Here is a 27,736-nt window from a genome sequence, read left to right as displayed (position 1 = left end):
TCACTTGTTTTTCTTGGGTTCTCTCATTGATGGAATAATGGTGAACTGTATTTGTTTTTTAAAGTCTCAGTAAATGTATTAGTCTGGGAACATTTATGTGATTTTTATATCTAGAAATATAAAAAAATATGTTTCGCAAATATATATATCTAAAAGGATAACCTCCTAAATCTTTTTGTTCTTTCTTTTGAACTTTCTGTTAGAATGAGATAGGACATACTGAAGTTTTGAGTAGTATTTTATTGCAATGCAGTAAAAAGTTGGCTTGCAGTTTTATTATTACTGTAATTTTCATTCAAAATTTTATATCCACAAATTAACTTTTTTCAGTTGAAGTCAATGTGGAATATGTTGCCCTGACTCGTGTCCTGAATTTTCACTCTTTTCCTTATGTGTTGTGCAGAGTGTGAATGCCACTTTGTTTTCCAGGTAAAATTAACACTTAATAGTGGTTTAGAGCCTTTTAGTTTATCTTCTGAATGGGGGGAAGGAGGGTTTTCCTAAAGAGAAGAAAGGGGAGCAAAGGCCATGAAATTATATGAACCTCAGAACATACCAGGAGTGGTGGCATTTGGTAGGAACAATAATTCTAAAATCAGAAGGAGACAGCCACTGATACTAGAATGAAATAGTAGTGCTGACTTTTTGTGTGCTTTTAACAAGAAGCCTGATCTCTCTGGAAGTTTGGTGGGAGTTGGTGTCTGGAGCAGGGATGTGGGCATAATATTATGGTGAAAGTGGAATTCACTGTTTCCTTATTTGGAATCTTGGGTTTCCTTTAGTGCCACCTCTAGCTCCGTGTGCTGTGTTGGACTTGTATCTTTATCCCAGGATCAGGCTGAAGAGCTCTCAGTGCATAAATAATGAGCTTTCATTTTCTGCCACTGAGAGTGGGCAGAAGGGCTCGTGGCCTCGATGGCCCAAACTGTCCCTGAGAAATCCGAGTTTACATTTCTGCTACAGTCACACCTTTGTGTGCCTTGAGCATCAGTCCTGGGAGGATGCTGGCAGCTGGCTGAGCACTGAGCTCCAGCTGCCTGCCAACACACATCTGCCCAGCCTCCTGCCACGTGTGCCAGCTTTGCATCCAGGAGAGTCTGTCAGCCCTCAAAATATTTGCTCTGTTTTCCCATATTGCCTGTGTTTTAAGAAATTCATCCTGATACAGATTCCTCAGGGCCAAATTTCTGTCACCCAGTTTCCAAGTTCTGTATAGATGCAATTGCTGCAGACAACCAGGTATGAGTGCCAAAAAAAAAAAATCACCTTATAGTCATAGAAATGTGTTTTATCCATTCTTCAGTTATTCCTGAGTTTCTGTGCACCCCATCCCTTTGAGCCACAAAAATGTCCACTATAGCCAGGCACAGGGAATTGTGAAGCAGCAGAATTCAGTGTCCTCTTCCTTTTCCTGGTTTTCCATCCTGGAATTTGTTTCTCACCCTACCATCCCTGACCCATGCAGGGCAGAAAGGGGCTGGCTAAGTTTTACTTCACTGTCTTGTAAGGGACAGTGTGGCATGCACGTGTTTCGATCTGAGATTCCTGCCACTGAGACAGAGAAATGAGAAGTGAAATATCTGATGAACCTGTTTTCCTTGCCTCTAGTGAAAAATACATGGCAGCTTTGAGAAATCAAGTTCAAAAGAGTCATTATTCTGCCATTTGAATTAGTGAAATAAAAGTAAAGACTTCTTATTTTCTAACAGCTTATTTTCACAGTGGTTGTCTGATAATAACCACCACTTCAGTCACAGGGTCAGGGAGTTCACATGTCATTAGTACACTCTGAAAGCCTGCAATGCCTTTTTGATTTATTTATTTTTTGATTTAATCATTTTCTTGCTCTACAGTTTTGGGTGGAACCCTTGCAGTCTTAAAGCAGGGAATGCAGAGTTCTTTGCTGTCTTTGACAGTCAGTTGTACATCCAACAAGGAGAATTCTTTGAGGAATGGCACAGAGGATGTTGTTGCTATTGTGACTATTGAAATTATCTCACAAGTTTCGTGCTTTTTTACATGTACAAATAGTCTTGTGATGAGTAAGCCTCGGAAATGGGTAATTCTGAGTTCGAGAAAAATTTTTGAGCTTTACTTACCAAGATCTGCTGTTGGTTTGTGATCAGTTGTGCTCTGGGAGTCTTAAAGAATTGGAATGAGAATTCTGCTTACTAAACTGTAATAAAAAAATTTGTTCCACTTTGAGATCACTTTTTTTTTTAATACAAACCCAAATGAAAAGTGCTCAGAGTATTTACTCTTCAGGTGACCTCAGCACAATTCACAGTTGTTCAGCAGGGGAAAAAAAAAATATCCAAGTTCTGATGTTCTAATTTATCTTTAAAAATATTCCACAAGACAAATAAAACCACTTATATTCATTTTTCTCCCCAGCCTGCTTCCATTACTCAGTAGTGAACAAGACATAAAGGTGATCTGAGCCTGAGAGTTTAACCAGAAATAAAATACAGGAACTCATCCTGGCCCTCACACTTAGGTTGTATTTTCTTTTAGAAAATTCTTTCACGTGCTTGTGGGATATCAGAGATAATGATGTGTTGAGTAGGAGCATTGAAATAAGACTCTCAGTCAATAAATTTGCTCAAAATGCAAGCAAGTGAAATAATCTATTGTCTGGTACAGCCGTTCAGTTACAGGGACATAGTTCAAATCATTTCAAAGCTTAGGCTCTAACAGAAATGGTTGGGTTGGAGTATAGCACACCAGAAATTAAATGTCATTTATGTCTGTTTGCAGGAATTTAGGACAGGGAGAAGAACTGAATTGAATTTAAAATTTTATTCTGAATATTATACTAAATTTACTTAAATTTATCCTATTAATGCTCAACTCGTAACCATTGTAGAAGACTTCTGTTTAAAATCAAAATGTAAACAAAAAGCATTTTTGTCAGCAGAATGAGCTTCCATGAGAATTTTTAAAGCTGTTAATGCTTTTTTTTAATAGTTCAAAAGAGAAAATAATCTTTTTTTCATAGTGAACTTCCCATTATATATTAGACTGTCTGCTGTAATAGCCCACGTTGATGTAGTCAGGGTAGTCCAATAGGTCCTGGATAATTCAGCTAAAAACTCATGGTACGTATTGACTCTTGAGAAGGATGTCTTTCTCAAAAAAGACTTAAATGACCCAGGTTTTGGGTTTTTTTAATTTTAATTTCTTGCCACGTTTATGATATTGGAAGTAGCAAGAATTGTCTCCCTTAATAGTGGCATTTACTTAAAATTTTTGTGTCAGAAGCAGAAAGCTTTTGCTGCCTTAGTGGTTTATCCATTTTCTAGAATCTTTTCATGCTACTTTGCATGCAAACACTGTGCTGTCTGCAAGCTGGGCCATGGATGGGTTTTATACACAGGTCATTAAAGAACTTGCCTGTGCATCTCCAGATTTATTAAGTGACTTGGAGTGCCACTCTATCAAACCTTTGTATCCAATTAGTATTTCTCTCCCTTACAGAATAATTTCTTGAAAAATATTTGCAGTTTATGAAATTATATATGCAATTATATAGGCTTTTGGGTAATTACAAGTATATTTTAGTTTTTCAGTACATTTTATTATGCGTTGTTATGAACTGTTTACAGCAGTTCTCACTGGCAGGGGGGAGGAGAGAGGGAGGGAAAATGGAACTGAATGTGGAGTAAAACCAAGGGAAATCTCATATTAAAGATTCACCAATGAATCTTTGCAGAGTTTATGCAAATCCAGTGGGTATTTTGTGAAAGTGTTAATGAGTGTCACATCCTGATTACTGCAGATTTCCCCTTGCATTTCCAACCGTACCAAATCCAATTGAAACTGCTAAAATTAACACCACGAGTCCCCAACATTTTGTCCGAAAAATGTGTGAAATTTGTTTTTAAAATATTGTGCACTCATTATTTTTGGAAACGTCTTACGTGGATGTTGATATAAAATATGCTGTCTGCATTCCTTGATGGATGACAAACTTAGCATTGGTCTCCCTAAATCCTTCTGAAGGACCGTCTATTTTTGCACTGTGTTTTGCATCTCACTGTAAAGCAAACCCTATAATTAACTGCCCTGGCACTGAGGATCCTATTAGGAATGTTCTTGTTTACCAACAGCTACCAGGAGCAGCCCTTTTTGTCACAGCACATGAATCCCAGAATGGTTTGGGTTGGAAGGGACCTTCAAGCCCACCCAGTCCCACCCCCTGCCACAGGCGGGGACACCTTCCACTATCCCAGGTTGCTCCACGCCCCGTCCAACCTGGCCTTGGACACTTTCAGGGATCCAGGGGCAGCCACAGCTTCTATGGGAACCTGTGCCAGGGCCTCATCACCCTCACAATACAGGATTTCTTCCTGAAGTACATGCTGGTCCTTTTGTTGTGTGTTAAGTGGGACCTGTGATGTGTGAGGTGACTCCAGACTCACTGATTTAGTTAATCTCAAAACCAAAAAAAAGTAAAAAAATTAAATTAAATTTAAAAAAAGAGGAAAAAACCCAATCATTATGTCCCCCTTTAGGTGGGTTTTGAACACTTCAGCTAGCTCAGTTCCCTATCTCCCCCTTCCCTTTGCATTCTGTTGTGTGGGCCATCTCTCCTCTGAACCTCTCTCTCAGCTTTTGCTGGGTTTGAAGTTTCAGACAATTTCATGTCCCTTTTGCTCTCTTATGACTCAGTTTGGCAAACATATTCTGTCTTTATCCCTAGGCCAAAAAAGCCCTTGCAACTCATGAAAACAAATCCAGAAACATTTGGGGGGAAGGGCATTTTCCCAACACCACTCCAGGATGCCAGTGGTGGGGTGGGTCAGGATGTGGCACCCGCCAGTTGGGCATGGATCTTCTATTTCTCTGCCAGCCTACTGTGTGCTGTTAATATAACCCTGAATGCCTGTGTTTGTGACAAGCCACGATCATAATGAGCCTGTTTATTTCCAGATACGTAGTGACATCGTTCATTTGCACATTAAAGGAAACTTTGCTGCAAGAAGACAAATTTGAGGCTACAAAAGCTTTGTGATTATTGTAATGCTAATCTGTATTCGATCCCATATATGTGTCACATCTTGAATACTTTAAAAAATTAATTAGTCAGCTCTGTTGTGCCACAGATGAGCAGGAGCAAGTGGCTGCTTGCATCCACAAGCTGTGACATTCTCTGTGCCAACAGGACTTTAAAGGAGAGAAGGTCCCCAATAACTGAGCTGGAGGTGGTCCCAACCTCTGCCTTCTACCTGATAGTGCAGAATGTGGTGGCATTTGTGTGGTTGTGTTTTATTAAGTGATGAAAATATGTTTAAAGTCTGTCGAGTAACAATCTCTACAGTGCTTTATATCCTGTATTTATAAAGATATTTAAATCTTTGCATTCATTTTAGTAGGAAGTAAACATCATGCCTCTAAAGCTAGTGACAAAAGTCTCATTGGTGTGTTCTGCAATCTGGAGAGCAACTGCAGATGAAAATAGGTTGAGTAAAAATAAATACAGCTGCAAAATAAAGATTTGTCATTAACTAAGAACAAAATGGCAGTTACCCATTTTCTCAACAGAATTCTACCTCCATCCATCTCACAGTGTTGCACAGGAGTATTTCTCTGTCTACTTAAAGGGCCAAAAATCCTCTAGAAGCCTCTAAACTCTGTCATTCTATTTTCTTTGCTCAGCTCACTGCCTGTAGGTGCAGGCACATGTCAGACTCACTGGGTCACAGGGGATTGTGCTTGCTCTGCTTTACTTAGGGGGCACGGGCAGAGTGAAAAGTCTAAATTCAGACTCCTCTGGGGGTGTGTGCCTCTAAGGATGGCTGGGGGAGGCCTCAGTGCTCCCTCAGTGACTTCCAGCTGTGATCCTGGGACTGGGAAATGTTTTGTATTGACTTTACTTGGTGTTCTGAGCAGCATTCAGGGCCCTGTCCTGTGGTGTAGGCTGCACGGTATCATTTGAAGGTATTACCTTGCACAATTTGATGTCCAAGGGGAAGCAAGTGCACTTCCAGATGTTTTAGGTATTTTCCATCATGTTATGACATTTTCTCATGCTGGTGTGGTAAGCACTGTCACATCTGTGTTTTCCTGGTCATGGGGCTCTGTAGACAAATTAACCTTTTGCAGTGTTATTGAGGAAACGATTTGCATTAATACTGTGAGAAGGAAAAGTAGATTGCAGAATTGGAAGACATTTTGAACTCACAACACAGTAAAAAGTTGAGTATTCTAATTACTAAACGAAAAATTGTAGTTTGTTTGGGAAGAACATCTAAAAGCAGATCAAGATTGCCTCTGAAGGACATATATAGGGAACTGTTAATGTCCATGTTGCAGCCTTAACTAGTAATCCTTGTTCCTGTGGAAATGCTGTCTGCCTCAGGAATGCAAATTCCTGTGACTGCTTTAGCATTTCAACAGGGCTGTGAATATGTACAAGCACAGAAGGAATTATTTTGCTTCAAGACTTTTCAGAGACCTGTTTCTTCTTCATGTTGGTAGATGTGTTGTTACCTTATGTTTAACGTTAAACTTTGCAACAAGCTCAAAAAAAGTCAACAGTCTTTAAAGTGAATGCTGCTGGTAAATGGTGTCTGCTGCTTTCCTTACACTTGACAAAAATGAGATACAGATTTTTTTCCTTGATTTGATGAGTCTTCAGAAACTTTGCTTTATTTTAGGGCTTTGGATAAGTAATTCTTTTTTGAACATTACCGCCAAGGAGCAGTGGCTGTGCAAAAAATCACTATCGTGTGGAATATGCCTTTTTGCTCTTTATAGGGGGGTGAATACAGGCATGACTGGTTATTTTAATGGCAGTTTTCATGGCACTTATGCAAGAAACTTTTTTTGTAGCAATATTTGAAGTAACATTTATTAGATCAGTACTAGTTTAGTTGAATCAAATATGTTCCTCTACTATTTTGATGGTGCTTGATTTCTTGTTTCTGAATGAAATTAGACATGACTTTTTGGACAAAACATAGCCAATAAAATTTTCATTTAATATGCTGCAAACTTTTGCATTTAGTATTGCAGTAAGAGTGTGAAAGTACCTTTGGATACTTGCAATGTTTAAGTCACCTCATTTATGAGCTGCCCTAATTGTATGAGCAGCAGAAACGGAACTAGAACCTTCAAGAGAGATTGGTGACATCAGTAGCAAATACACCTCCTTGGGAAAAGGCAACATCACTCACAATGCAAAATGAAGCAATTCAGATCTGTATAATCACATTTACAAATTCTTTATGGAGGCTACTTGTAAGCAATTGGCTAAAGAAAAGAATGGACATTTTGAACGCACAGAAAAATGATCTCTGAAAACACCTTGTATTTTGTGTCACTGTTTTTTTTGGAACAGCTCTTACATTTAGCATCTCTAATGCTAAACCCAAGTATTTTTGTGTACTTTTGTAATCAGTTTCGTTGTGTGCTTAGCAACATTGTGGATGCTTGCAGGATCCAGCCCCTAGAGAATATTTTTAGAATCTGCTTGGTAGAGGAAAAACTTCTGTTTTCTGATTGTATTTCCTTTGATAGTTCAGGTTAAAAATCCTTATCCTTTAGATTCTCTCCAAAAGATACTATTTAGCATCAGTTAACATCATGCATTCTCAGATGTAGATTTCTTTGAGCTTTGATTGCTTTGTTGGGTTTGTGACACCTGGTGGATGTTGGATTTTTTTAACACGTTGGTTGTCTGTCTCAAACTTGCACATGGAAACCCCGAACCATTTTGATCTAAAACTGCAGCATGTTTGTGATAAATCACATGATAAGTTTCCTTCTGAATATGCTTCATTAGGCTTCCCTTGTGTGGTGCTGCTCATTAGATGGCACGGAGGAAGAAACCATTCCAGCAGGAATCCATCAGGCATGGAGAACCCCCGTGTGTTGGACATGGATGTGCATTAAAGGTTAAACCCCATTTCACTGCCCGGTAGTAAAAGCACTTTACAAACTGGACAGGTGCAGAATAACCTTCTGCTGGAGATGCTGCTCGTGGATTTTACCAATATTCACTTTCCTTCAGTGGTTATGTTGGTTTTTAATAGTTCCCACAGCACAGAAACTTAGTTCAGGAAATTATGACTAAATCAGTTACCCCTGAAGGCTTTGAGCTGGAAGCTTTCTAGTATGACACGTGCACCTTTGGATCTGTTTAAAAAAAACTCCAGCTGCACCCTTCACTAAAAGGCACATATTTTACAGTTAGTTGCTTTGGTCTGCTTCTCTGTGATTTTCCTTGTCAACTGGATAATTCAGAAGAAAAACACTCCCTTTTTTAAAGAGAAAAAGATATAAGGGAAGATAAACAACTAAATTCATTTAGAACTTTTGATGTGCCATGAGACATAATGTGATGGCACTCATCTGTACTGTTCAGTAAGTACATTGAACATACTTATTTAAAGATCTCCAATAAAAAAGATAGAAATCTGGAATTACTGAAACCTCAACAGCCGCTGCCATCACAGTAATATTTCAGTTATTTAAGGTTTGTCCCTGCAAGTGTAATGGGAAGGACAAAGGTTCAGGAGGTCTCTTGCCCATGGTAGGAAATGTGTGTGTGAGAAGGTCATGGCAAGGATCCTCAGGAGCTGGACCACAGCAAGCCCCTGCTCTGCCCTGCTCTGGTTCCCCACTGAAGCGTTTGCTCATCCCCAGGTCACTTCACAGGGCGTTTAACTCTGGGTCTTGGTGTGGCTGCAGTGGGTCTGGCTGCACTCACAGCTGCTGGAGTATCCCAGCTGTCAAACAAGGGCATCCCAGCTGAGGTTCTGCCACCTCCCTGCAGTGACTCAAAGACCAGCCCGGCATCATTTGACCATTAGAGCGTTTCAGACGTTTTGTCTCTTGTTCAACTGTGAGGTGGAAGAACCACGGTTATCCACCACTGAGAGAGACTGGTGAAGAGGAATGTGTAATGTGCACAGGTTTTTATTCAAGGCTGCTATTTGTGTAGACTGAAGCATGAATTTACAATTCTCTTTTTTAAGTTGACATAGGAATTAGGACCATTATTTTGATTTTGATTGTTGTCACAATGTTGTGAGAGATGCAGCTCTTTCTGCAGCAGTGTGTGCTTTGTCAGTGCTTCCCCTGCCCCCCTTATTTTTTGCTAATGAGGTAATTAGTTGGTTCAAACTCTTTTTCGTTACTTGAATAAAGCATGGGGATCTCTGAAGAACGACACTGAGGACCACATGTAGCATGTGCCAGAGTTGCAGGTCTTCTGATTGGAGGCCCATATGTGCTGCAAAGGCTCAAAACAACAGGTCAGAGGTAATGGTGATGTTTTCTGACTGCTTTGACTCTAAATGGCCTTGCCCTGGACAACCTGGTTTTGTAAATTAGCAGTGGTAATTGCTGCTGGTAGCATTTTTAATGGAACTGAACTTAACACTGGGAATAAATGGTAAAAATCAGATTTAAAGAACAGAACTAATAAGCCAACCCATAGTATTTTGTTGACTGTGAGTGGTAGAAGATGGTATTTTAGTAATCCCTGCATTTTACTTCACCCGTGTTTAGACACACAAGGTGGTTTGATTGGAATCTCTAGAATTTCAGTGCTTTAGTGCTCTGAAGTACATTAGCTCTGCCTTAGCAGTTAGTGTTTATTCATTCTCAGAGCACTGTAGGGTCATTAATCCTTCGAGCCCTCCTGAGAAGTCAGAGATGGGAGACACTGGAAGTCATATTATTCTAATTTTACGAGTGGGAGAACTGAAGTGATGAATAATGTGGTCAAGACCACACAGTGAGGCAGTGTGAGCTCTGAGATGTTCTGGCTATTAGGCCCAGTGCTCAGGCCAACCCTTGCAACATTCTCTTTTTAAATTATACACTTTCCTCTATTATGATTAAGATGCCTTAATGGTCCCGTAGTCTGTCTAGGTAGAAAGTTTTCTTTACCCTTTGGGTAATAAGGTGAGCATGGCTATGATAAAAACTTCCAAACAAGGAAAACCTTCTGAAATTACAGTCTGAATCTAATATTATTTCCTATATGTTAAGTTTTCACAGAACATAATTAAACCCTGTCTCTTCTCTTCTGCCAAAAAGGGGCGCAAATTCTTTGATTTGTATTTACAAAAAGGAAGTGATTGATATAAGTTATTTTCCAAGAGATCAGATTGTTAGTCTCATTTTTGATTGCAGAATAATGATAATATTGAGAGATGTTTTAATAGACTTTTGGGTTTTATTTTTTTTTGAGAAATAGTGTATGTGTGGTATGAAAATTCATTTTACAGAATTAGAGAAGTCTTCTGAGCAGCATCTGTAGAATTTTTCAATAGACTACAAGTGGTTGTTTACAGATTGAAACTTCAGTTGCATAAATAGATGTACTTTGAAATAGCAGCTTATTTGGTAGGGCATAAGCAATGCTTTTGTGTAGTGAAAGGCATCAGTTTTTAATGTTTATCTGAAACTTTTTTTTTTTCTTCTCCACAAATGGGTTAATTGCTGCCATCTCTTATGCAAGATTTTCAGGTTTTGTTTCAGTTCCAGACAGTCTTGTAAAAATGACTGTCTGCAATATTATTCTAAAAGAAATTCAGGATTTCACAAGAGATTAATCACCATTTAATCCAAACGTTAACCATTTTGTACAGATAAGATTGATCCCAATAGCGAACCCCTACAAACTTTAGCACCACGTCTAATATTTTAATAAGCAGCTAATATTTAGTCCATCCATTAAGCCACTCCATAACTGAATTATTGAGTGTAATCTGCTCTCCCGTGCCCACCTTCCTTTCCCACAAGGCTGTGGTTTTTAGCTAAGCCGGCGTGGAGCTGCTCTTATCTCCAAATAAAACAAAACGGCTTCGCCGAGCGCCTGCACTGCCGAGCCCGTCAGCCGGGAGAGGAAGGCAGAGACAGCCGAGGGCTCTCGCCTCTCGCGGCAGCATCTGGAGCGCAACAGATTGAAAGTCATAAATACTGTCCCACCGACATCGTGAATAATGCAGGTGTAGCGGGAGCCATCGGCAGCGCTTCCATTCCGCGCCTGGACCTCCCTCCGCCCGGAGTTCCGCGGGTGCGGAGGGTGCCCGGCGCTGCCAGCGCTCCCCGCTCGGCGCCTGCGGGAGAGGGGCAGGGCCAGCGACAGGGACAGGGAGCCGGCAGCCGGGGCTGGCCGTGCCCCGGGCGGGCTGCGGGGGGCGGTGGATGGTGCCGCGGGTCCGGGGGCTGCAGGGCCGGCGGGGACCCCCCGGCTCCCCCCGGCTCCTCCCGGCGCCGCAGCGGCATCGCCGCCGACCATGAAACCTTGGCAGCTGATTGCAGGCGTGGGAGATGCCCTTCAGGTAAGGCAGCGGCAGCTTCGGAGAGATCTGGGGCCGGGGGAAGGCGGGATCCATCCTATGTCCGCGCCGGAGAGCGCCCGGAGCCGCGGCTGTGCCCGCCGGGAGGGGCCGAGGCAACTTGGCATGTGGGGCTGCTGGGGCCACTTGGCATGTGGGGCTGCTGGGGCCACTTGGCATGTGGGGCTGCTGGGGCCACTTGGCATGTGGGGCTGCTGGGGCCACTTGGCATGTGGGGCTGCTGGGGCCACTTGGCATGTGGGGCTGCTGGGGCCACTTGGCATGTGGGGCTGCTGGGGCCGGGCAGCGGCCGGAAGGGACTTCCCCACGTGAAGGCGGCGGCGAGAGGGGGCTGCCGGCCAGGTGAGGGGATTTGGGGACACCGGCCAGGTGAGGGGGTGCGGGGACACCGGCCAGGTGAGGGGATTTGGGGACACCGGCCAGGTGAGGGGATTTGGGGATGCCGACCAGGTGAGGGGGTGCGGGGACGCCGGCCAGGTGAGGGGATTTGGGGATGCCGGCCAGGTGAGGGGGGCTGCCGGCCAGGTGAGAGGATTTGGGGACACCGGCCAGGTGAGGGGGGCTGCCGGCCAGGTGAGGGGATTTGGGGATGCGGGGGCTACCGGGCGGACGCGGAGCGGGCTCCAGCCGCGGCTGGGCAGGATGCCCGGCCCGGTGGCAGAGGGATGCTCCGGGGGCTGGTCCAAGGTGCGTGGTGTACAAACTTAGCGGTGCTGCCGCTGTGTGCCCTGCGTGCGTCCCGGCGGTGTGAGTGTGTTTCTCTGGGTGTGAGCGCTCCTTGGCGAGATGCCGGTAGAAAACAAGGTGCAGGGGGGATTATACATCCTCCCTCCGTGTTTGGTTGAAGTTTACGTGAACTTCATCTTCAGAAAGATGCTTGGCTTTCTGTGGATAGAGTATGTATTAGCATTTATATGAAATAGAGCAGGAGTCTCATTAGAAGGGGTTTTGTCAGGTGGATTATTGCCTGTCAGCAGGCAGGTTACAGGATTCCTGACCAACCTGGCCACCTGTTTAACTTTGGGGTCCCTGTCTGTCACCAGTGTAATATACTGATCTTAGAAAACACAATTTATGAGTATTTGAAGGTTTTATTACTGTACTTGTTAAAATGCATGGGATATAACAGCAGCAGTGTTTTGTTAATAAATACAGTTTAAACACAGGTAATTTTGGCAAACAATCCATTTCTATGTATTTGCATTGAAAAAAGCAGGAACAGTGTATAAAAGACTGGGATTTAAAAATGCCTCTCAGTTTCCAGCTGGATATAATTGCAAAGTAATTTAAATACGTTGAATGACTTGAGCAATTTTCTTCCTCTAAAAAACCCACACACTTCAAAGTGTGCAAAAAATGTTGAGGGGAGTGGGGAAGGTGGATTTCTCTAACTTTTAAAAAAAAGGAACTCTTCCATACTTTTAATAGGGGTATAATATTTTTGAAAGACTTGCTGTCACGTGGAGGAGACTCTGGCACAGCCTAGTAGTGGAATGCTGGGCTCTGCAGTTCAGACACCTTAAAATCACATTGCTTCCAGGACTGTGCATTAAATTCTATCTCAGGTATTTTATTTTGATGGATAATGAGGAAACAGTCTTTGTATTTGTCACTTCTGTAGTGATAAGGAATTTGGTCTTAATACAGAAGTAATTAGGATTTATATAAGTGTTACATAGAAAGTTTGCAATTTTTTTTGCTTATGAAATATTTAGAAAAATCAGTTTACATGCAGTACATTCGTTCTATATGTATTTCTAGAATAAAGCAACAGATACATATAAAGTTTGAATGTCTTGATATTCTGACCATACATGGTAGCTTTTTTCTTAGATATTTAATGTTCCTGTTGTCGATCTGTTTTTTGAACATGCAAATAAGGTTGAACAGAGAGCAGAACTGCTACTCAATGAACAGTGTTCCCTTGTCTACAGCAAGAGCAGTAGTACTGTGTAGAATTATTAGCTTTTCAGATTTGAATCATTTAATGAAAAAAAAAAAGTGGACTTTGGGGTTTTATCCTTTACAGGGGCTTCTCTGTGAGTGCCTGGGTAGTGTCTGTCAATCTTCATCTTCACTTCCATTAAACCTATGGATCTAGGAGGGATTTGATTATTCCTTTTGGAGTTCTTCTTCCCAAAGCAGTTAATTTCTTGGCCTTTGAGATGCTGTGAACACACGATGGCTCCCATTCCCGTTGCCTGCTCTGGAAGTTCTGTTTAATCAGTGTCTCCCAATATCCTATGCCCTGATACCTCGGGGTTTGTCAGCACAGTTCATTAGACTGCTTTCCAGGCACAGTTTTAGAAAGTTTGAGCTTTATGTTCTTATCTACTCCTACATGAGTAAATATTTGAGATCATGATAACAATAATAGATGGATGAAGCAATGTCAAAGTGTTACGTTCAGTCTTTCCAACATCAAACCACTTACTTCAGTAGCATCATTAGCATGGAATTGTTCAGATTTATTCTGTTTTTAATAGAAGTTTCACGTAGGATCTCAGTTTTGCTCATAAACCAGAAAACTTTTCCAGGAACAAGTAGTAAATTGATTTTTCAAGTGATCAACTTTGCAGTATTTGAAATGCTAGAAAAGGTCTAGAAAAATGTTCTCGAGAATAATATTGGAAGTTTGGGTTTTTCCTTTTGTAAGGGAAAATAATGCTATTAAATTTTTAATTAATTTTATGAAGATAAATATGTTAGAAATGGTAACTGAAGCAACAAATTAAAGAGGAGTAGGGAGAGAAATGTGGTCGACTCATGCTTTTAAGTTATTGTGGCAGTAATTGTGGAAAAGTAAACTGGGGAAAAATGTGTAGGGGGTTTCAACTACAGAAAATATCTCGTCTGAAGTTTACTTCATATTTTAATTTAAGCAAGCTAAGAAAGAGTTATTTTTAACTCCTTAGTAAAAATCAAGTTACTAAAGTCAAGGTTTCACTCAACTTCAGTGATAGGGATTTTGGGAGTTTTTGTTAGAATGGTTGTGTCACAGGATAGTGCCTTTCTAGGATTTAGAGATGGGAACAAAGACTTCAGAGGGCCTCGATTATTTCAGAGAGTTTTTCAGTGTTTAGGGGGTTTTATATTTCAAGACTGGGTAATTTATAGCATCTTCTAGGAACTAAGCATAACTTTTGAAATGTACTAACTTTATGTGAGGGTAAGGTTTCAAGCCTATTATTGTGCTATGAATAGGTACATTTTCAATCTAGGTGAAAATAAGCTTAGGAGAGTTATCTGCCTTTAACGTTGTCTTGGAACGTGTTACAAAGGAATAGTTCTCCTAAACTGAGGTGTGAGGAGACCAGGAATTCAGGGAATTCAGCTTCTGGCTGTGCCCAGGGATGCCTTTATGAACACAAGAAGTGCCATAAGTACACAGGCACCAGATGGAAGAGAAATGCAGGCTTGTCCTTTAACAGGGTGCATCACAAATGCGTTTTATTTAAAATTCAAATGCTGTGGGATTGCATTTGGGTGAGATACCAGACAGTGAAAAGAAATAAATGTGTCACTGCCAAAACTCTCTTCTGGTGGCATTTCCTTCTAAATTTATCATGTCAGCCGTGAAGTTCTGTCTGTAGGAATAAGTCTTTTCCTTTCTATTTTCTTTTTATTTTCTTTTTAAGGTGTCCAGTGGAGATGTTAAGGAACGTGGCAAAGTTGCTGTCCTTGGTGACTTTGTGCACTCAGTACTTTTACCTTAGCTGAAGTTGAGTTTGGACAGTGTGGGAACGTGTTTACTTTGGGGGATTGGAATTGAGTGCAGGCATTTCTGCTTTCTGTTTGTCCTCATCCTGCCTGTTGTGCTTTTCATGTCACTTACCCATGCTAAATTGCAGAGGCTGTGATTTCCCTCCATTGTCTTTGAAAATGAAGCACAGTATGGCTTCCTTCACCAGGTTACAATCAGAGACTATTTTTTTTTTACATTTTTTTGTTCTGTAGTTAATTACAGATTTCATGCACAGCAAAGAGGTTTCTGCAGAGGGAAAATTCACTGATGGTCAGGAATATTTCAAAAAATGCTTTCGTCTCACAGGCGTGGAGACACGCAAACTTTTTCTAAAGTATTAAAATTGAGAATCTGCTTGAGTCAGCAATAACGTCCAGATTCAGCAAAACTAGGTTATGAATCCAAGCAATTAAACATGACAAAGAGCCCAGTTTTACTGCCTGGACTTAATAGCCTTCCAGTATTTTTTTTTTTTTTTTGAGGCATAAAAACTTCAAAATATTCTTCTGTGTCACGTGTTCACAAAAACAAGGTTTACCTCCATACCCCAGAAACTCTTGAAAATCCTCTTTTACTTTTGCACCTACAGTTTTTATTTAAGTATTATTCTCAGGAGAAGGAAACACTATTATTTTACTCTGTTTCAGATACCCAGAGATCAGCAGCTACTCATTAATTACCTGCATTTTGGTAGAGATAATTAAAAACAATCTGGTTAAATGTTTAGAAATTAATAAAAGAATCTTTTTAAATCAGTATTTATTATGTATTAAATATAAGGTTTTCTAATGATGATTAGGAATCCAATCAAAATTTTCATGTGGAAGGCCAGAGGATCCATTTTGGTTTTGTTGTTTGCTTTTTTTTTTTTTAAAATCTTCTGTTTTTATGTATTTGATGTTCAGAAATTTTAAGCTGGTTTCTTCTCTGGTAATTACTGCAAATTTAGCTGGGAAGAGAAGGGGAGGGATGTAACCAGATGTTAATCCTGGCACTAGGATGCCAATGGGCCAAAAGGACCAACATGAACTTGATCAGAACTTTAACACAGGTTATCTGTTCACTGCTCCTATGGTGGAGTGTGGTGTAAAATGCTGACAACAACCTCCCACACTTTGCATGTGTGAATTATGCTGCTTGTGCTGTGCTGTTCTCTGGACAGGCATTTATGTCTTTTTTAACTTAAATGTTGTCCTTGTTAAAGTTGACCTTTCTGATTCCATGACTAATAATAATCCAGGAATGCTCTTTGATCGTTTTTCCAGATAAATGAGCTGTAGCTTACATGAGGACTTGTTTCTGACTGCTAATTAACCTGGCTCTAATGGCTTCTTTAACTGGAAAAACCTCTTACAGCCAAGTGGGGTGTGAGGCACACGTGGCACTGAGAACTTGCACTGTTACCTGATGCTCTTAACAACAACAGCATCATTTTGTGGATTTAAGATGAGCCTCAGTATTTTTGAAGAACTGCTGCTACAGCAAAGCAAGTCTCCTAAGAACATGACAATTAGACCAGGCCCTATTGGAGCATTCTTGGCTTCCTCCTGTACTGTTTCATGTGAATTTTATGTTTCCATGTCAGCGTCAAGTGTTCACCTTTTTCCAACTGCTTGGCCTTTCTGACAGGACAGGTCCTTGGGGCTGTAGTCCTGGGGACAGCAGGTCACCTCTGCCCTCTGGCTTTCCATGGCCCAGCTTCTCAACACATGATAGCAGCAAGTGGTGTGTGTAGGAGCAAGAGATGTGTTTCATAGAAGGCTGTATCTGCTGTCACCTGTGCTTGCAGGGAAGGTTTGATATTTGGCTGTGACACAGAGTAATCTCAAACTGTTAGGTTGTATTTTTCTTGGAATATTTTGCAAGACTAATGAAAATGAGTATCATCTCATGTTTTCACTGGAATACTTTTGTCATTCTCAAAACAAGTATTGATTGATGAGGTCTGTGTGATGAACAGTGGTGGGATGTCCTAGTTTTCCACCTTGCCAATTAAGACAGAACCACTTGAGGCTGTAATCCTGCACTAATCTTCACAGTTACCAGGAAAAGCAGGATACCACTGCTGTGCCAGGGAGCAAAATCATCTCAGAACGAGATCTCATTTCAAATGGCATTTCATTCCAGTTGTGAGGCTTTCCCAGTGCCAGCAGAATCAAAAATCCAGTCGTGGCAGACTGAACTTTGTACCAACAGAGAGGCCGTGGGAAGCAACTTAATTTCATTTTGACTTTCAGATGGGAAAGCTTCAGCCTTTTTCTTATCCTTGCTCATTCTTTGAGCCATAACAGGAAGTAGAATTTACTAAAGGGAGTTATTAAGAATGGCATTGGGTATTTTAATACATTTTCTTTACTTCCAATCATATTTTCAAGATGTCACAGTCTCTTAAACAAGTTTCTATGATTTTATGAGAACTGGTAAATCAAATTGAGCACAGCCATGTAAACCAGCTTAGCAGAAGTTCTGTTTGCCCAATTTTAATCTCAAGAACAGAACGTTTTCGTGGCTTCCTGTAGTAGCTGTGGTTCCCTGATTGCACCCCTTCTGAACACAGTGACTTCAGGCTGGTCTTTAGAACTGGAACCTGCGGGTTGGAGGAGAGCTCAGCTGTGAAAAGTGTTAACAGCCTGTGAATTATCAATGAAATGAGGCTTTAAAGAGAGGGCCCAGGGGTGCTGATATCTTTGGGATAGGCAGTAGCTACAGGGACTGAGCTCCTGTGCACTCCTTGCATGTACTGTAGGAGGAGAAACTGCACTGGTCAGGCCTTGCCCTGAGTAAAAGAAGCAAACTATTAGAAAGAATGAGTGCTAAGAGCAAACATCAGCGATGCTGTATGGCTGTTAGGAGCTCTTCCTGCAGCAGCCATGAGCTGCTGAGCAATGAAAAATAAAGCTAAAGCCTGTCTGTTCGTATGTTGGTATTTCTTCTAATTAATAGAAGCATCATGTCTGGATGTGAGTGTTTCTTCTAATCAATTATTCCATTTCAGCCCTGAGCAGGGCACTCTGCAGAGGGGAGGCAGCGTGGCAGTTCTGCTTTCATTCATTTTTGCCCACATGTAACTGAGCAAGCACGGAACAAAACTCCATCCTGGTGTTACAGTGAGGCATTTCTGTGAAAAAATCCCTTTATAGCAGCTGGCAAGAAAATTATAAAAACGTCTAATTTTTTTTTCCATGCACAATTTTGTTTTGGTCAGTTTAATGGCTTCATTCTAAATATTGGTGTGGATTTTCAAAAACAGTGATGCAGAGGACACTCTTGCATGCTGTGGAGTCCCGCCCTGCTCCCTGCAAGGAGCACCTTGACAAGTGTCACTGATGATTGACATCCTGTAATCTTTACAAGCAGTCAGGAAAGGAAGGTCCCTTACTTCCTTAGACCACCTGTTCCAGTGCTTAGCAGTCTCTATTGTCTTGATAAATATTTTTTTTGCTAGACAAATGAAAATCTACCACGCTGCAGATGACCTCAGTGTTTCATGTTCTCGGGGGACCTGAAGACAAAAAGATTTCCCTGCTCCCTGTGCTAGTCTTTTATGACAGAGATTCTGGTTCAGACCCCAGGTTTCGGTCCCAAGCATTTTAATTTCTGTATTTTGCTTCAGCCTTTTCTAGTTATCATTTAGATTGGAAATCTTTATTTTCCATCAGAGACATTCTTTTTGAACATTTTGCATTTAAATAAAAACATTGCATCAAATAGTTTAACTCGTGATCAGAAGACAAATATTGGCTATGATTTATAGTACAATCAGGACTATAAAATGATTATTGTTAAGATGTTGTTAGACATTTGAGGCTGTGGCTCTCACAGCTGACTTGAGATCTCTAAGCTGCCTGTTGGGCTTCTTTGCAACAGAGGTTATAAGGTTTTTTATTTTGCCAAAGTCTGCTAGAAAGTTTTATTACTATCTCAAATTTATAGAAGCGTGGGTATGTGTGTGTGATCATCTGTCTCATAAAAAGATAAAAGTTATAAACTTCTGCTGATACATTCAAGATTTGATTAGCTCTGCCTGCTCTTGGTTCACATCCTTTCTCTGAATGAATTTCTCTGAATTATTGCTCTGTACATTTACCCTGTCAGTTTAACCTCTCAGGACAAGTGTGGGGAGAGAGGAAATGCAAGGTGAGGATTCAGAAGACAAATGTTGGATGAAGGGCTGTGAGGTGATGCATCAAACTCTGCCTGACCAGTTCAGCACCTCTGCACTCCAAGGAGGTGTATCCAAGAGGATCTGAAGGACTGTCCTTGGATAAGCTCCTTCCAGCCTGTGTTATCGCAGGATCCTGCGTTATCAGCTAGAGAGCAATGGGTTATTTCAGCCCCTGAGAGCTGAGGGTAAAGCACAGTTGGGATAAAATGGAAAATGCTTCTGCAGTTTTGAAATATATTTGCATCTATGGAAAACGATGCAAATCTATTCCATAAATTTGTAGTAAACCAACCTTTTTTTTTTTTTTTTTTTTTTTTGTAATTAGCAACTAAATGACTATATATTATAAAATAATGGGGTGTGAGTCACTGGCTGGTGCACAGCTTGACTTTGGCTGTGGAGTAGAACAAGAGAAGTGGAGGTTACAAACTCCAGCTAATCACGCACTCGAGTGGATGACTCAGGTAGATTATCTTGTGCCTGCTCAGGAGGGAGGTGGATTGGGCTGTTCTTATTTCCTTCAGGTTTTAGCACCACTGGAGGAGCCAAGGACATTGTGCCCATTAAGATAACAGAAGACAAAGATGGATGAGAGAGCTGAGATTCTTATGGGGAATTATCTTTTAAGAATGGCATGCAGGATGTATACATTTATTCCCCCAAACTTTTGTGTCCGTGAAGCACAAAGACTGTAAAATTCTGACTGGATCCAAGCAGGTTTTTTTCAGGCAGTTATTTCAGTGGATGTAGGGAGGAGGGTTAGGTAACTACCAATCCTTTTAAGTTATTTTAAGAAATTTCCAAATTCTACCTATGTTTTAAGAAAACTGGAAACATGGCAGAAAAGAGCCAGACAGCACTGCAACTTTGACGTGTTTCATTCTGGCATGGTGAAAGGAATTGTCCTTTTTTTCCCCACTCAGAAATTTCATTTTCCTGCATGTTGTAGAAAGTGCCTGGGTCTAACTTGAGTTAGTAACAGATGTTTCATTTGATCTTTCAATCCTGCAGACACGAGACTGCATTTCTGCTTAAAGAAACAAATTCTGACACGTAATTGAATGTAACAGCATTGACATGTTCTTCTCCTCTATGGCTCCAGTGAGTAGGTTGGGAAGCTGTGGGCTTAAATTACACAAAGGAAAGTTTAGATTGGGCATTACAAAGGCTTCCTGATAGTAAGAATACTTAATATTTAATTAGATGAGTTAGGAAGATGGGATTTCTATCACTGGAGGCTTTTAGGAAAGGTTTGGGAAGCAAATGCCAGAAAAATGCAGCTGTTTATGTGAACATGTTCTATAGAATTGATTTATAACTGCCAGAACTCCTGCTCATTGCTGTGTTTTTCTAAAGTAGAAAATCTTTCTCAAATACCAAACTTAATTCCCATTCAGCAGGTGGATCTTGCATATTCTTACTGAGACAGTTTTTTAACCCAAATTCAGAATCTGACCTCTTGCTGCTGTTACACCTCTGTGAGGTGAGACAGTGAATCAACATTGGAAGTGTTTCCTAGGAAGAGAGTTTGGAAAACGCTGGAGTTTTGCAACATTTCTAATAAAATCTTGGATCTTTTTTGAGGAGGAAAGAGTGCAGAGAGGGGCATGCACCTATTCCATCCCTGCTCCCAGCTCCCCTCTGGGGTGTCTCACCTCTCACACTCTGGTTGCTGGGGAAGTTCTGGTGGAGACTGCCACTTAGTTCTGAGAAAGTCTTTGGTCTGTATTTATGGAAGTTCGGAATAATCCTCTCAATAAGAGACAAGACAGGTATAATAGAATTGATGCATTTGAAGAACTGCTTCTGTACACCCTCTTATAACATCTATATTACATACTGCAGCTCCCCTTATTCCTGTCATATTGCCTTTAGAATTTAAAATACAGACATTTTGAATATATTTTTGCTTTATAATTAGAAAGCAATTTTTTTCATGTGAGAACCGTGTAGACTTTCACATCTATTAATAACATAACATTAAGGTTTTTTAATAAAAAGCTGATTACACAGAACATATTAGAACACTTGAGACCTTTTTTTTTTACTATTTGAGAAGTGTAAGAGTGCCTTGGGGCCAGAGAGGCTCTGTTGTGCTATTTTCTGTGTAGTATTCTACATATTCTATATAGCAACCAGAAACCTCTTGTCAAAAAGCCTCCAGCTAAGGAAATAATAGAAATTAAAAGGATGTGTTCTTAACCAGTGGTCCTTGTCATGGGAATTTTAGTTTACCAGCTGAAACTGAAGTTGCTCAATTCAATGTGAGCATTGTGAGAAGGATAAGCATGCTGGACGCCCTCATTTCACCATGTTTTGGGGTGGTTTTGTTTTTTTTTTATCTAGTTGCTAGAGCCAACAATTGGTTTGGCACAGGGTAGAATATTGTGTTAGAGAGAACTGGATTCAAATCTTGAAGACAGTGTTCTACCAGTTGCTGTGCTTAGACAGAGAAGGAACAGTCCCAGGGAAGGGAACCAAGTCCCAGTGTCCTCCCCACTCCTTTTGGCGCATCACAAGCCCCTATTGTGTCTAACTGTAATTTTTAAAATTAATTTTCAACTTCTTCCAGATAAACTAATAGTAAAACAAAATATTCTGCTTAGAAATTATATTATTTTGAATGAAACAATGCTACTATCAATCGAGTTCAAAGAAAACTGTACTTTAGAATAGACTGTAACAAATAGGAAACGGATATGGAGGCACTAAAGAGCTTTCTGTATTAAAGAAATAGCTGCCAAGATGGTTATTACTTACAGGCATTTCAAACGTCAACAGGTTGATAAGGAATTTAATATTTTCATATGCTTCAGTGTAAAGCCATCTGTCACAGTGACAGAACAAAGTGTTGGGAACGAGAACAAACGTATGTTCATGGAAGTTCTCCATGAAATGTTAACAAGAAAGACACAAGATGCACAGCAGTATCTTGTAACAAGTGGGCAAGGGATTTGAAAAAAACATGGCCATCATCTTCAATATTTACAATTACCATTTCTTTTCTAATATCTTTCTGAGTAGAAGTGCTAAAAAAGTAAAAGTCTGTCAATACAGATGGTGAAGGAGACAGATGTACTGAGGAAAATAGCGTTTGCATCCACCTTTTGTAGTTTTTCATGTTTTTGCTCTTGTTTCCTACAGTTTCAAGCTTCTGTCTGGGTACATCAGTGTGTACGTTAGACCTCAGGCAGTCTTTCATACATCTGCTGGGCTTTTTAGTGCAAATTAAACAGCCTCAAACACACACAGGAGCTGAACTTTGCTAGTACCTTCTCCCCATCCCCCATTTGGGAAGGATTTTTATTCGTGGCTGCACAGAAGAATGAATCACATTCCAGTGTTTGAAGTCAGAAGGTGACATAGTGTGACTTTTAACCTGTCATACCCCAAATGTGGGACACAGTGTGGGCTGGTAAGAGCTACAAAGGGATTATAGGGGGGAAAATGGTACTGAGACATAAAAAAGAAAGCAAGTGTTCAAGAAGTTACTTTGAATCTTTTGTCAGTGGTATTGCAACAAGAAAGATCTGGTTCTAAAAATTCTATACAGTTGGATTTTTAGTTATAAGGTATAAAGGATGTATTTTACAGTGATCATGTTATTTTCAGGCCTCCATTCTCTCTCCAGGTTTGGGTGACTGAGAGGAAGGATTGAATTAGATTGTGCCTTAGCAGCACTATGAATTTTCTAGGAAGCGTATTTTTATGTTTTAAAATGATAGCTCCAAAAGACGTGTGCTGAAGGGTTAGGGAGCAGGTTATGGCACAATTCCCTCCCCCATTCAGGTATGAAATCCTCTTCTCTGACACAGCTTGATGTGTGTGAGCCAATTACTCAGTTTGAACTGGCAGCATTCCCCAGTGCTGTGGGAGTGGCAGCACTGATCACCTTTTGAGGAGAGTTTTAAGTTACAAAAAATAACATGGATTAATTTTCATCCTTCAGGAATTCAAGCCAACGAGATGCAGAGGTGGGATTTCACAATTAGAGTGGTAACATCCCCCTGAGATAACAAACAGCAGGAGGATTCTGGTGTTGACACTTCTGTCATTCCGAGTTGGCTAGGAACGTGCAATCCTTTCATGTTAGGCGTCTGGAAGTTTGGAATGCATTGCACTGGGGCATCTTTCAGCTCTGTTAAGTTGTCCCATGATAGCCTTAAAGGAGCAAAATGTCTGAACTTTTATTTGAGTCCCGATAAAGATGTTAATTTCCAATTTTTACTCGGCAACACTGACATCGTGTGGCAAAGAGGAAAACCCCAGCCCTGCTTCAGTACCGAGAAGGGAATAGTTTAAAAAACTCCTCAATTTTAACAAGACTGTCAAAAAGAAGTGTCTCCAAGACCTTCAGTGCTACCCTCTAAATGAAGACGAAGAACGAGGTAGAGAGAAATACAGTGCCTTGCTCAGACCTGAGCTTATTTCTTATCTGTTTTACTTTGGGCTGAGCAGGGCACTGGGAACAGCTTTACCTTGATTTTTAATGTTGAAGGGATGAGTCTGATGCTCAAGGCAACAGGTTTCAGTCATCAGGATATAAAGATGTAGTTTCCCTTTGAGCACTCCTTGTATTTCCTTGGGTATTCAGGCTTGGCAACACATCTTTGACAATGAGTCTTGCCATTACGTGTATCTGCAGCATTTAAAACAGATTCTGACAGGTAGAATTTGTGGGAGGAGGGATGTCCTTCTGCTTTTCTACTAATTTTCGCTGCATATTCCCATGTTCTTTTTTTCTGAGAACTGAGTTTTCTAGTTCTCTCTGCCAGCCGTTGGTATTTATTTTGAGTGTGATTTTTATTTCCTTTAAAAAATAAGCAGCCTTAGTGTTATTTCTCTGGATTTTGTAATAGAATCTTGGAGTCCTTTAAACTGTTTGATCTTCTGTCATTACCATGGATGATCTCTTGGACCCTCTTGCACAATTTTCATTCTAATTTTCATTCTGACCAAACTCTGTGCAGCTGGACCAGGTGAGCTGTTACTGCAAATTACAGGAAAAGTTCCTGGTAGGGTATCACATGCCAGTGGTTTTAGTGCTCTGCCAAGGGGTCCTGAATTGTTGTGAGTAAGGTTTACAAATTATGAAGATGCTGCTGAGACTTTCTCTTACTGAAAAAATGGAGAAAAATTGCAGTATTTTTTGTGCTGGCATAGTTTCTTTGTCAAAATTCAGTCTCTTCCCCGTTGTATTTCTCCCAGAATATGAATTGTAGTAATGCACTTACAGCCCTTTTAATTGTCCGTGTATTTATATGCTACCTACATGGTAAAAATTTCTGAAGCTATTTTTTTAGTGTTAATAAATTGGCTTTTCTTACTCAGTAGACTATTCCCCCTTATTTGACTTTATTTTGATGAAAAATGGTAAGTGGTAATATGATTGTATGCTAATGCTGCACCATCAAATGTTGTGAAAATTCTGCTAATGAATTCTACCATGCCATTAATTAAGATTGATACTAGCAAAATGACCTTAGGGATTTGTTACATTTACTGATGCTGAGTCTGTCAAAGTTACAGAACTACAAGGAGAATGCTGAATATAAGGTTTCATCTAATAGAAAAAAACCTATAAAAACAATGAAATATGAGAAGCATGCACAGTCCTGACAGATTATGTCAATAACATGAGTGGGATTTGCTTCTCTTTGTGGAAGTTTGTGTTGTCCTGAGGGCAAGGGTTGAGCCAAGGCAGCTCAGTTGGTAATTAATTAATGTGGGGTTCCTCCTGTCCACATCTTTGTGCACTCTCTCTTCTTAAACTCCTACCAAGTCCTGCAGCTTGTCTTTGCAGACAGTCCTGTTTGCTGTTGTACTCACTGCTGTTTGTTCTTTCTGTGTAAACATCGAGCATCTCCTTCGTTGGATTTTCTGTTAGTACAATTTTCCAGTTAGTCGAAAAACTATTGTATTGTTGAGAGATGAAATTTTCCTCCTAGAAAAGCCTGGTTTTATGGCAGGTAGAGCTTGTCCTGCGCTGCAGTTTCTATGCTGGTAATTAACCTTGCCTGTAGGCCCTCAAATTGCACAGGAGATCCTGCTGGGGATGGTTTTCCCCTGTTAATAATGGTTGTAGCTGCTGGTTTGTGGCACTTAGCACAGCTGATGTGCTCTCATTTGTCTGAGGATGTCTCTCAGGGAAGATCAGGCAGAGGATCGACCAGTTCAAGTGGAGTTACCAGGCTTAGGTATGAGATGAAGCAGCAGCAGTTTGGGCATGGACTGAAAGAAAAATTGAGGCATCTGCTGGGAAAAGGGGAGAGGGAAGGCAAGAACAAGTAACTGCAGGTGCTTTGATGGTGGCAGGGGGGATATGTGTATTCACAAGTGCTTCCTCACACATCTGCACAACACAAACACCTCTGTTCCTTTAAAAACCTGCCTGTTGCTGCTCCTTCCCTTTTGACTAATCCACACTGAAGGAAGGTTTGGAATCACAACTCTCCGAGAGCTGGGTTGAGGATAAGCACCTTAAATATTGAGAGGAACTTAAAAGGAGGGGGCTCTACTATAAATTGAGGTTCCTTGCCCTTCTGTTCCCTCTTTCTTTGGAGTCTTGCTGATGGCACTGAATTTCAATTGGAAGAAGAGAAATAATTTGAAAATTTCACCCCTCCCTAAAGGAGTAAATGCCAAGTGCAGAGCCACTGATTAAAAACACGTCTCTGAGGAGCCTAACAGGAGCTAATCCTTAGGATATATTTAACTGTCTAATCCCTTTCACTGGGAAGTGCATCAAGAGGTAAAAGTTTCTTCTCTTTGCCATAGGTTACCTAGTTCTTCACAGAGTGATTCCTTCACTTAGCCTGAGTTAGCCCTTTCTTTCTTCTGTCTTGACAGCTGATGAACAGTGAGGCTTCATTAAGAACACCACTGAAGTGCTTAAAAAGTTCTTATTGTCAGGAATAAGCCACAAATTTCAAAGTTTATTTACTGTGGGGGCTCTAGTTAAATAATTATCTTTTTGCACCTCTGTGGCATGGCAAGAGACCTCCTGGCTGGAAGGGATAATAGAGGTATTATTTTCTCCCCTTAAGCAAAATGATGTGTTCCTAAAGTAATTGGCTACAGTGCAAATTATAACTGCTCCTTTTGTTGTGACAGGACTATAATCATTCTGTGTCACTGGTCGCCCCTCTGACAGCTTATTGGTTCTCAATGCTATCAAGTGGAAGAAAAGGAGAAAAAAAGAGAAGCGTTTTTGTTCTTTGGCTGGTGGCAAGGCTTTTGGTGTTTACACATTGTATTCTCCACTGTGTAGAGAAAGTAAGTTGGTGATTATTGGAATTATTTTTATAGCATAGAATAATTTGCTGTTGAGTGAAAACAGGAAAGCTACTTGGAAGCACTAAAAAGCATTTCTCGTAGTCTAGGTTTTCTAATATGCAGTTTCTGTGAGATGTTTTGAAGTGTCACTTCAAGTCTTATTGTGTATCTACATAATAAATGTAGGCAAAGAAGAAAATAGAAAGGCAAGTTGTTTTAAGTGAGATTGTTAAGCAGTTAAACCTTGATTGAATTGTAGACTGAGACCTTGGGGAGGGGGCAGGGGAGAAGGGTATTGTGTTATAATAGATACAGGTAAAGAACTATTTTGGTGCAGTTGTTTGTGTTTTTCATCGGCATCTCCCATGTGGGCCATGATTCCAGTACACACTCTTGTAATCTCCTGCAGTGGCAATGATTCAGCTTAAAAATCAATAGGGCATGAGGTGTTTCAAGTTCTCATTATTGTAATGTGTCAACATCACTTCAGTGACCCCAGAGCCCTGTGCTGGCTGATTTGTTCTCTGATTTATTGTGCAATCTTGTAGGCAAACTATAATTTCACTTGTAACCAGAAACTCTGCTTTTATGGTTTGTGTCCCAGTCTCCAGTCATTAGGATGTTCAGAGATAATCAATACCTGTGTTTGCTGCTGAAGGTTGAATGAAGTTGTCAAGCAGCTAAATTACAAGGAATACAAACAAAAGAACATTGCTATGGCTGAGCAGGCCAGGAAATGTTTTTATTTAAATTTTCAGTCCCTATCAACTCAGAAATGCTTTTACTGCTTAGCATTGTCATAATTTATATTCCCCTCTATGCCTCCCAGTTTCAGATCTTGAATTTAGTGGTTGTGGTGATTTACTGTATCACTTTGTCTTTAGGTTATCTGTGTTCTTTTATGATCCTGTTATCTCCTCTGTATCTGTCCAAATGTAATAACATCATGAGCAGGAAACAAATTATTTTAATTGCTCAAACTCAGTAAGCTTATTGTGGCTTTAATAGATCAGGGGCAAAGCAGCACAGTTAATTTTGCAGTGCTCCTCTTCTGGTTATGCTAATTTTGATGTTTGTTTACATGATCAAAGTGCTGCAAGTGATAACAACAGAGTCTATATCAGTTTATCCTGGGCAATATCACACCAATTAATGTGTTTAGAATGTCTCACATAAAACAGGTAGCTTTGCACAGTCCAAAGCTCTTTGGACTTGTACCCCTCACATACCCAA

General features: G+C 40.6%; 1 protein-coding gene across 24 annotated transcripts in view; it reads left to right on the top strand.

Moving 5' to 3' along the window:
* The window catches only part of RBFOX1 (RNA binding fox-1 homolog 1), a 1,119,677-nt gene that overhangs the window by 509,077 nt on the left and 582,864 nt on the right, over positions 1-27,736 (top strand). For 2 of the 24 annotated variants that reach the window (XM_048320453.1, XM_048320448.1), the window contains exon 1: positions 10,809-11,300. The exons of 20 other annotated variants lie outside the window; for them this stretch is intronic. In XM_048320453.1, the coding sequence (XP_048176410.1) occupies positions 11,256-11,300 (45 nt within the window). In that variant the 5' untranslated portion in view covers positions 10,809-11,255. Of the gene's footprint in view, positions 1-10,807; positions 11,301-27,736 lie in introns of those variants that run through there. 2 more of the 24 variants (XM_048320447.1, XM_048320456.1) reach the window with 2 other exon arrangements.

Source organism: Corvus hawaiiensis, chromosome 16, assembly GCF_020740725.1.
Source record: "Corvus hawaiiensis isolate bCorHaw1 chromosome 16, bCorHaw1.pri.cur, whole genome shotgun sequence".
NCBI lineage: Eukaryota > Metazoa > Chordata > Aves > Passeriformes > Corvidae > Corvus > Corvus hawaiiensis.
Note: the sequence above shows the minus strand (reverse complement) of the source record. Positions and strands in the feature narration are given on the sequence as shown.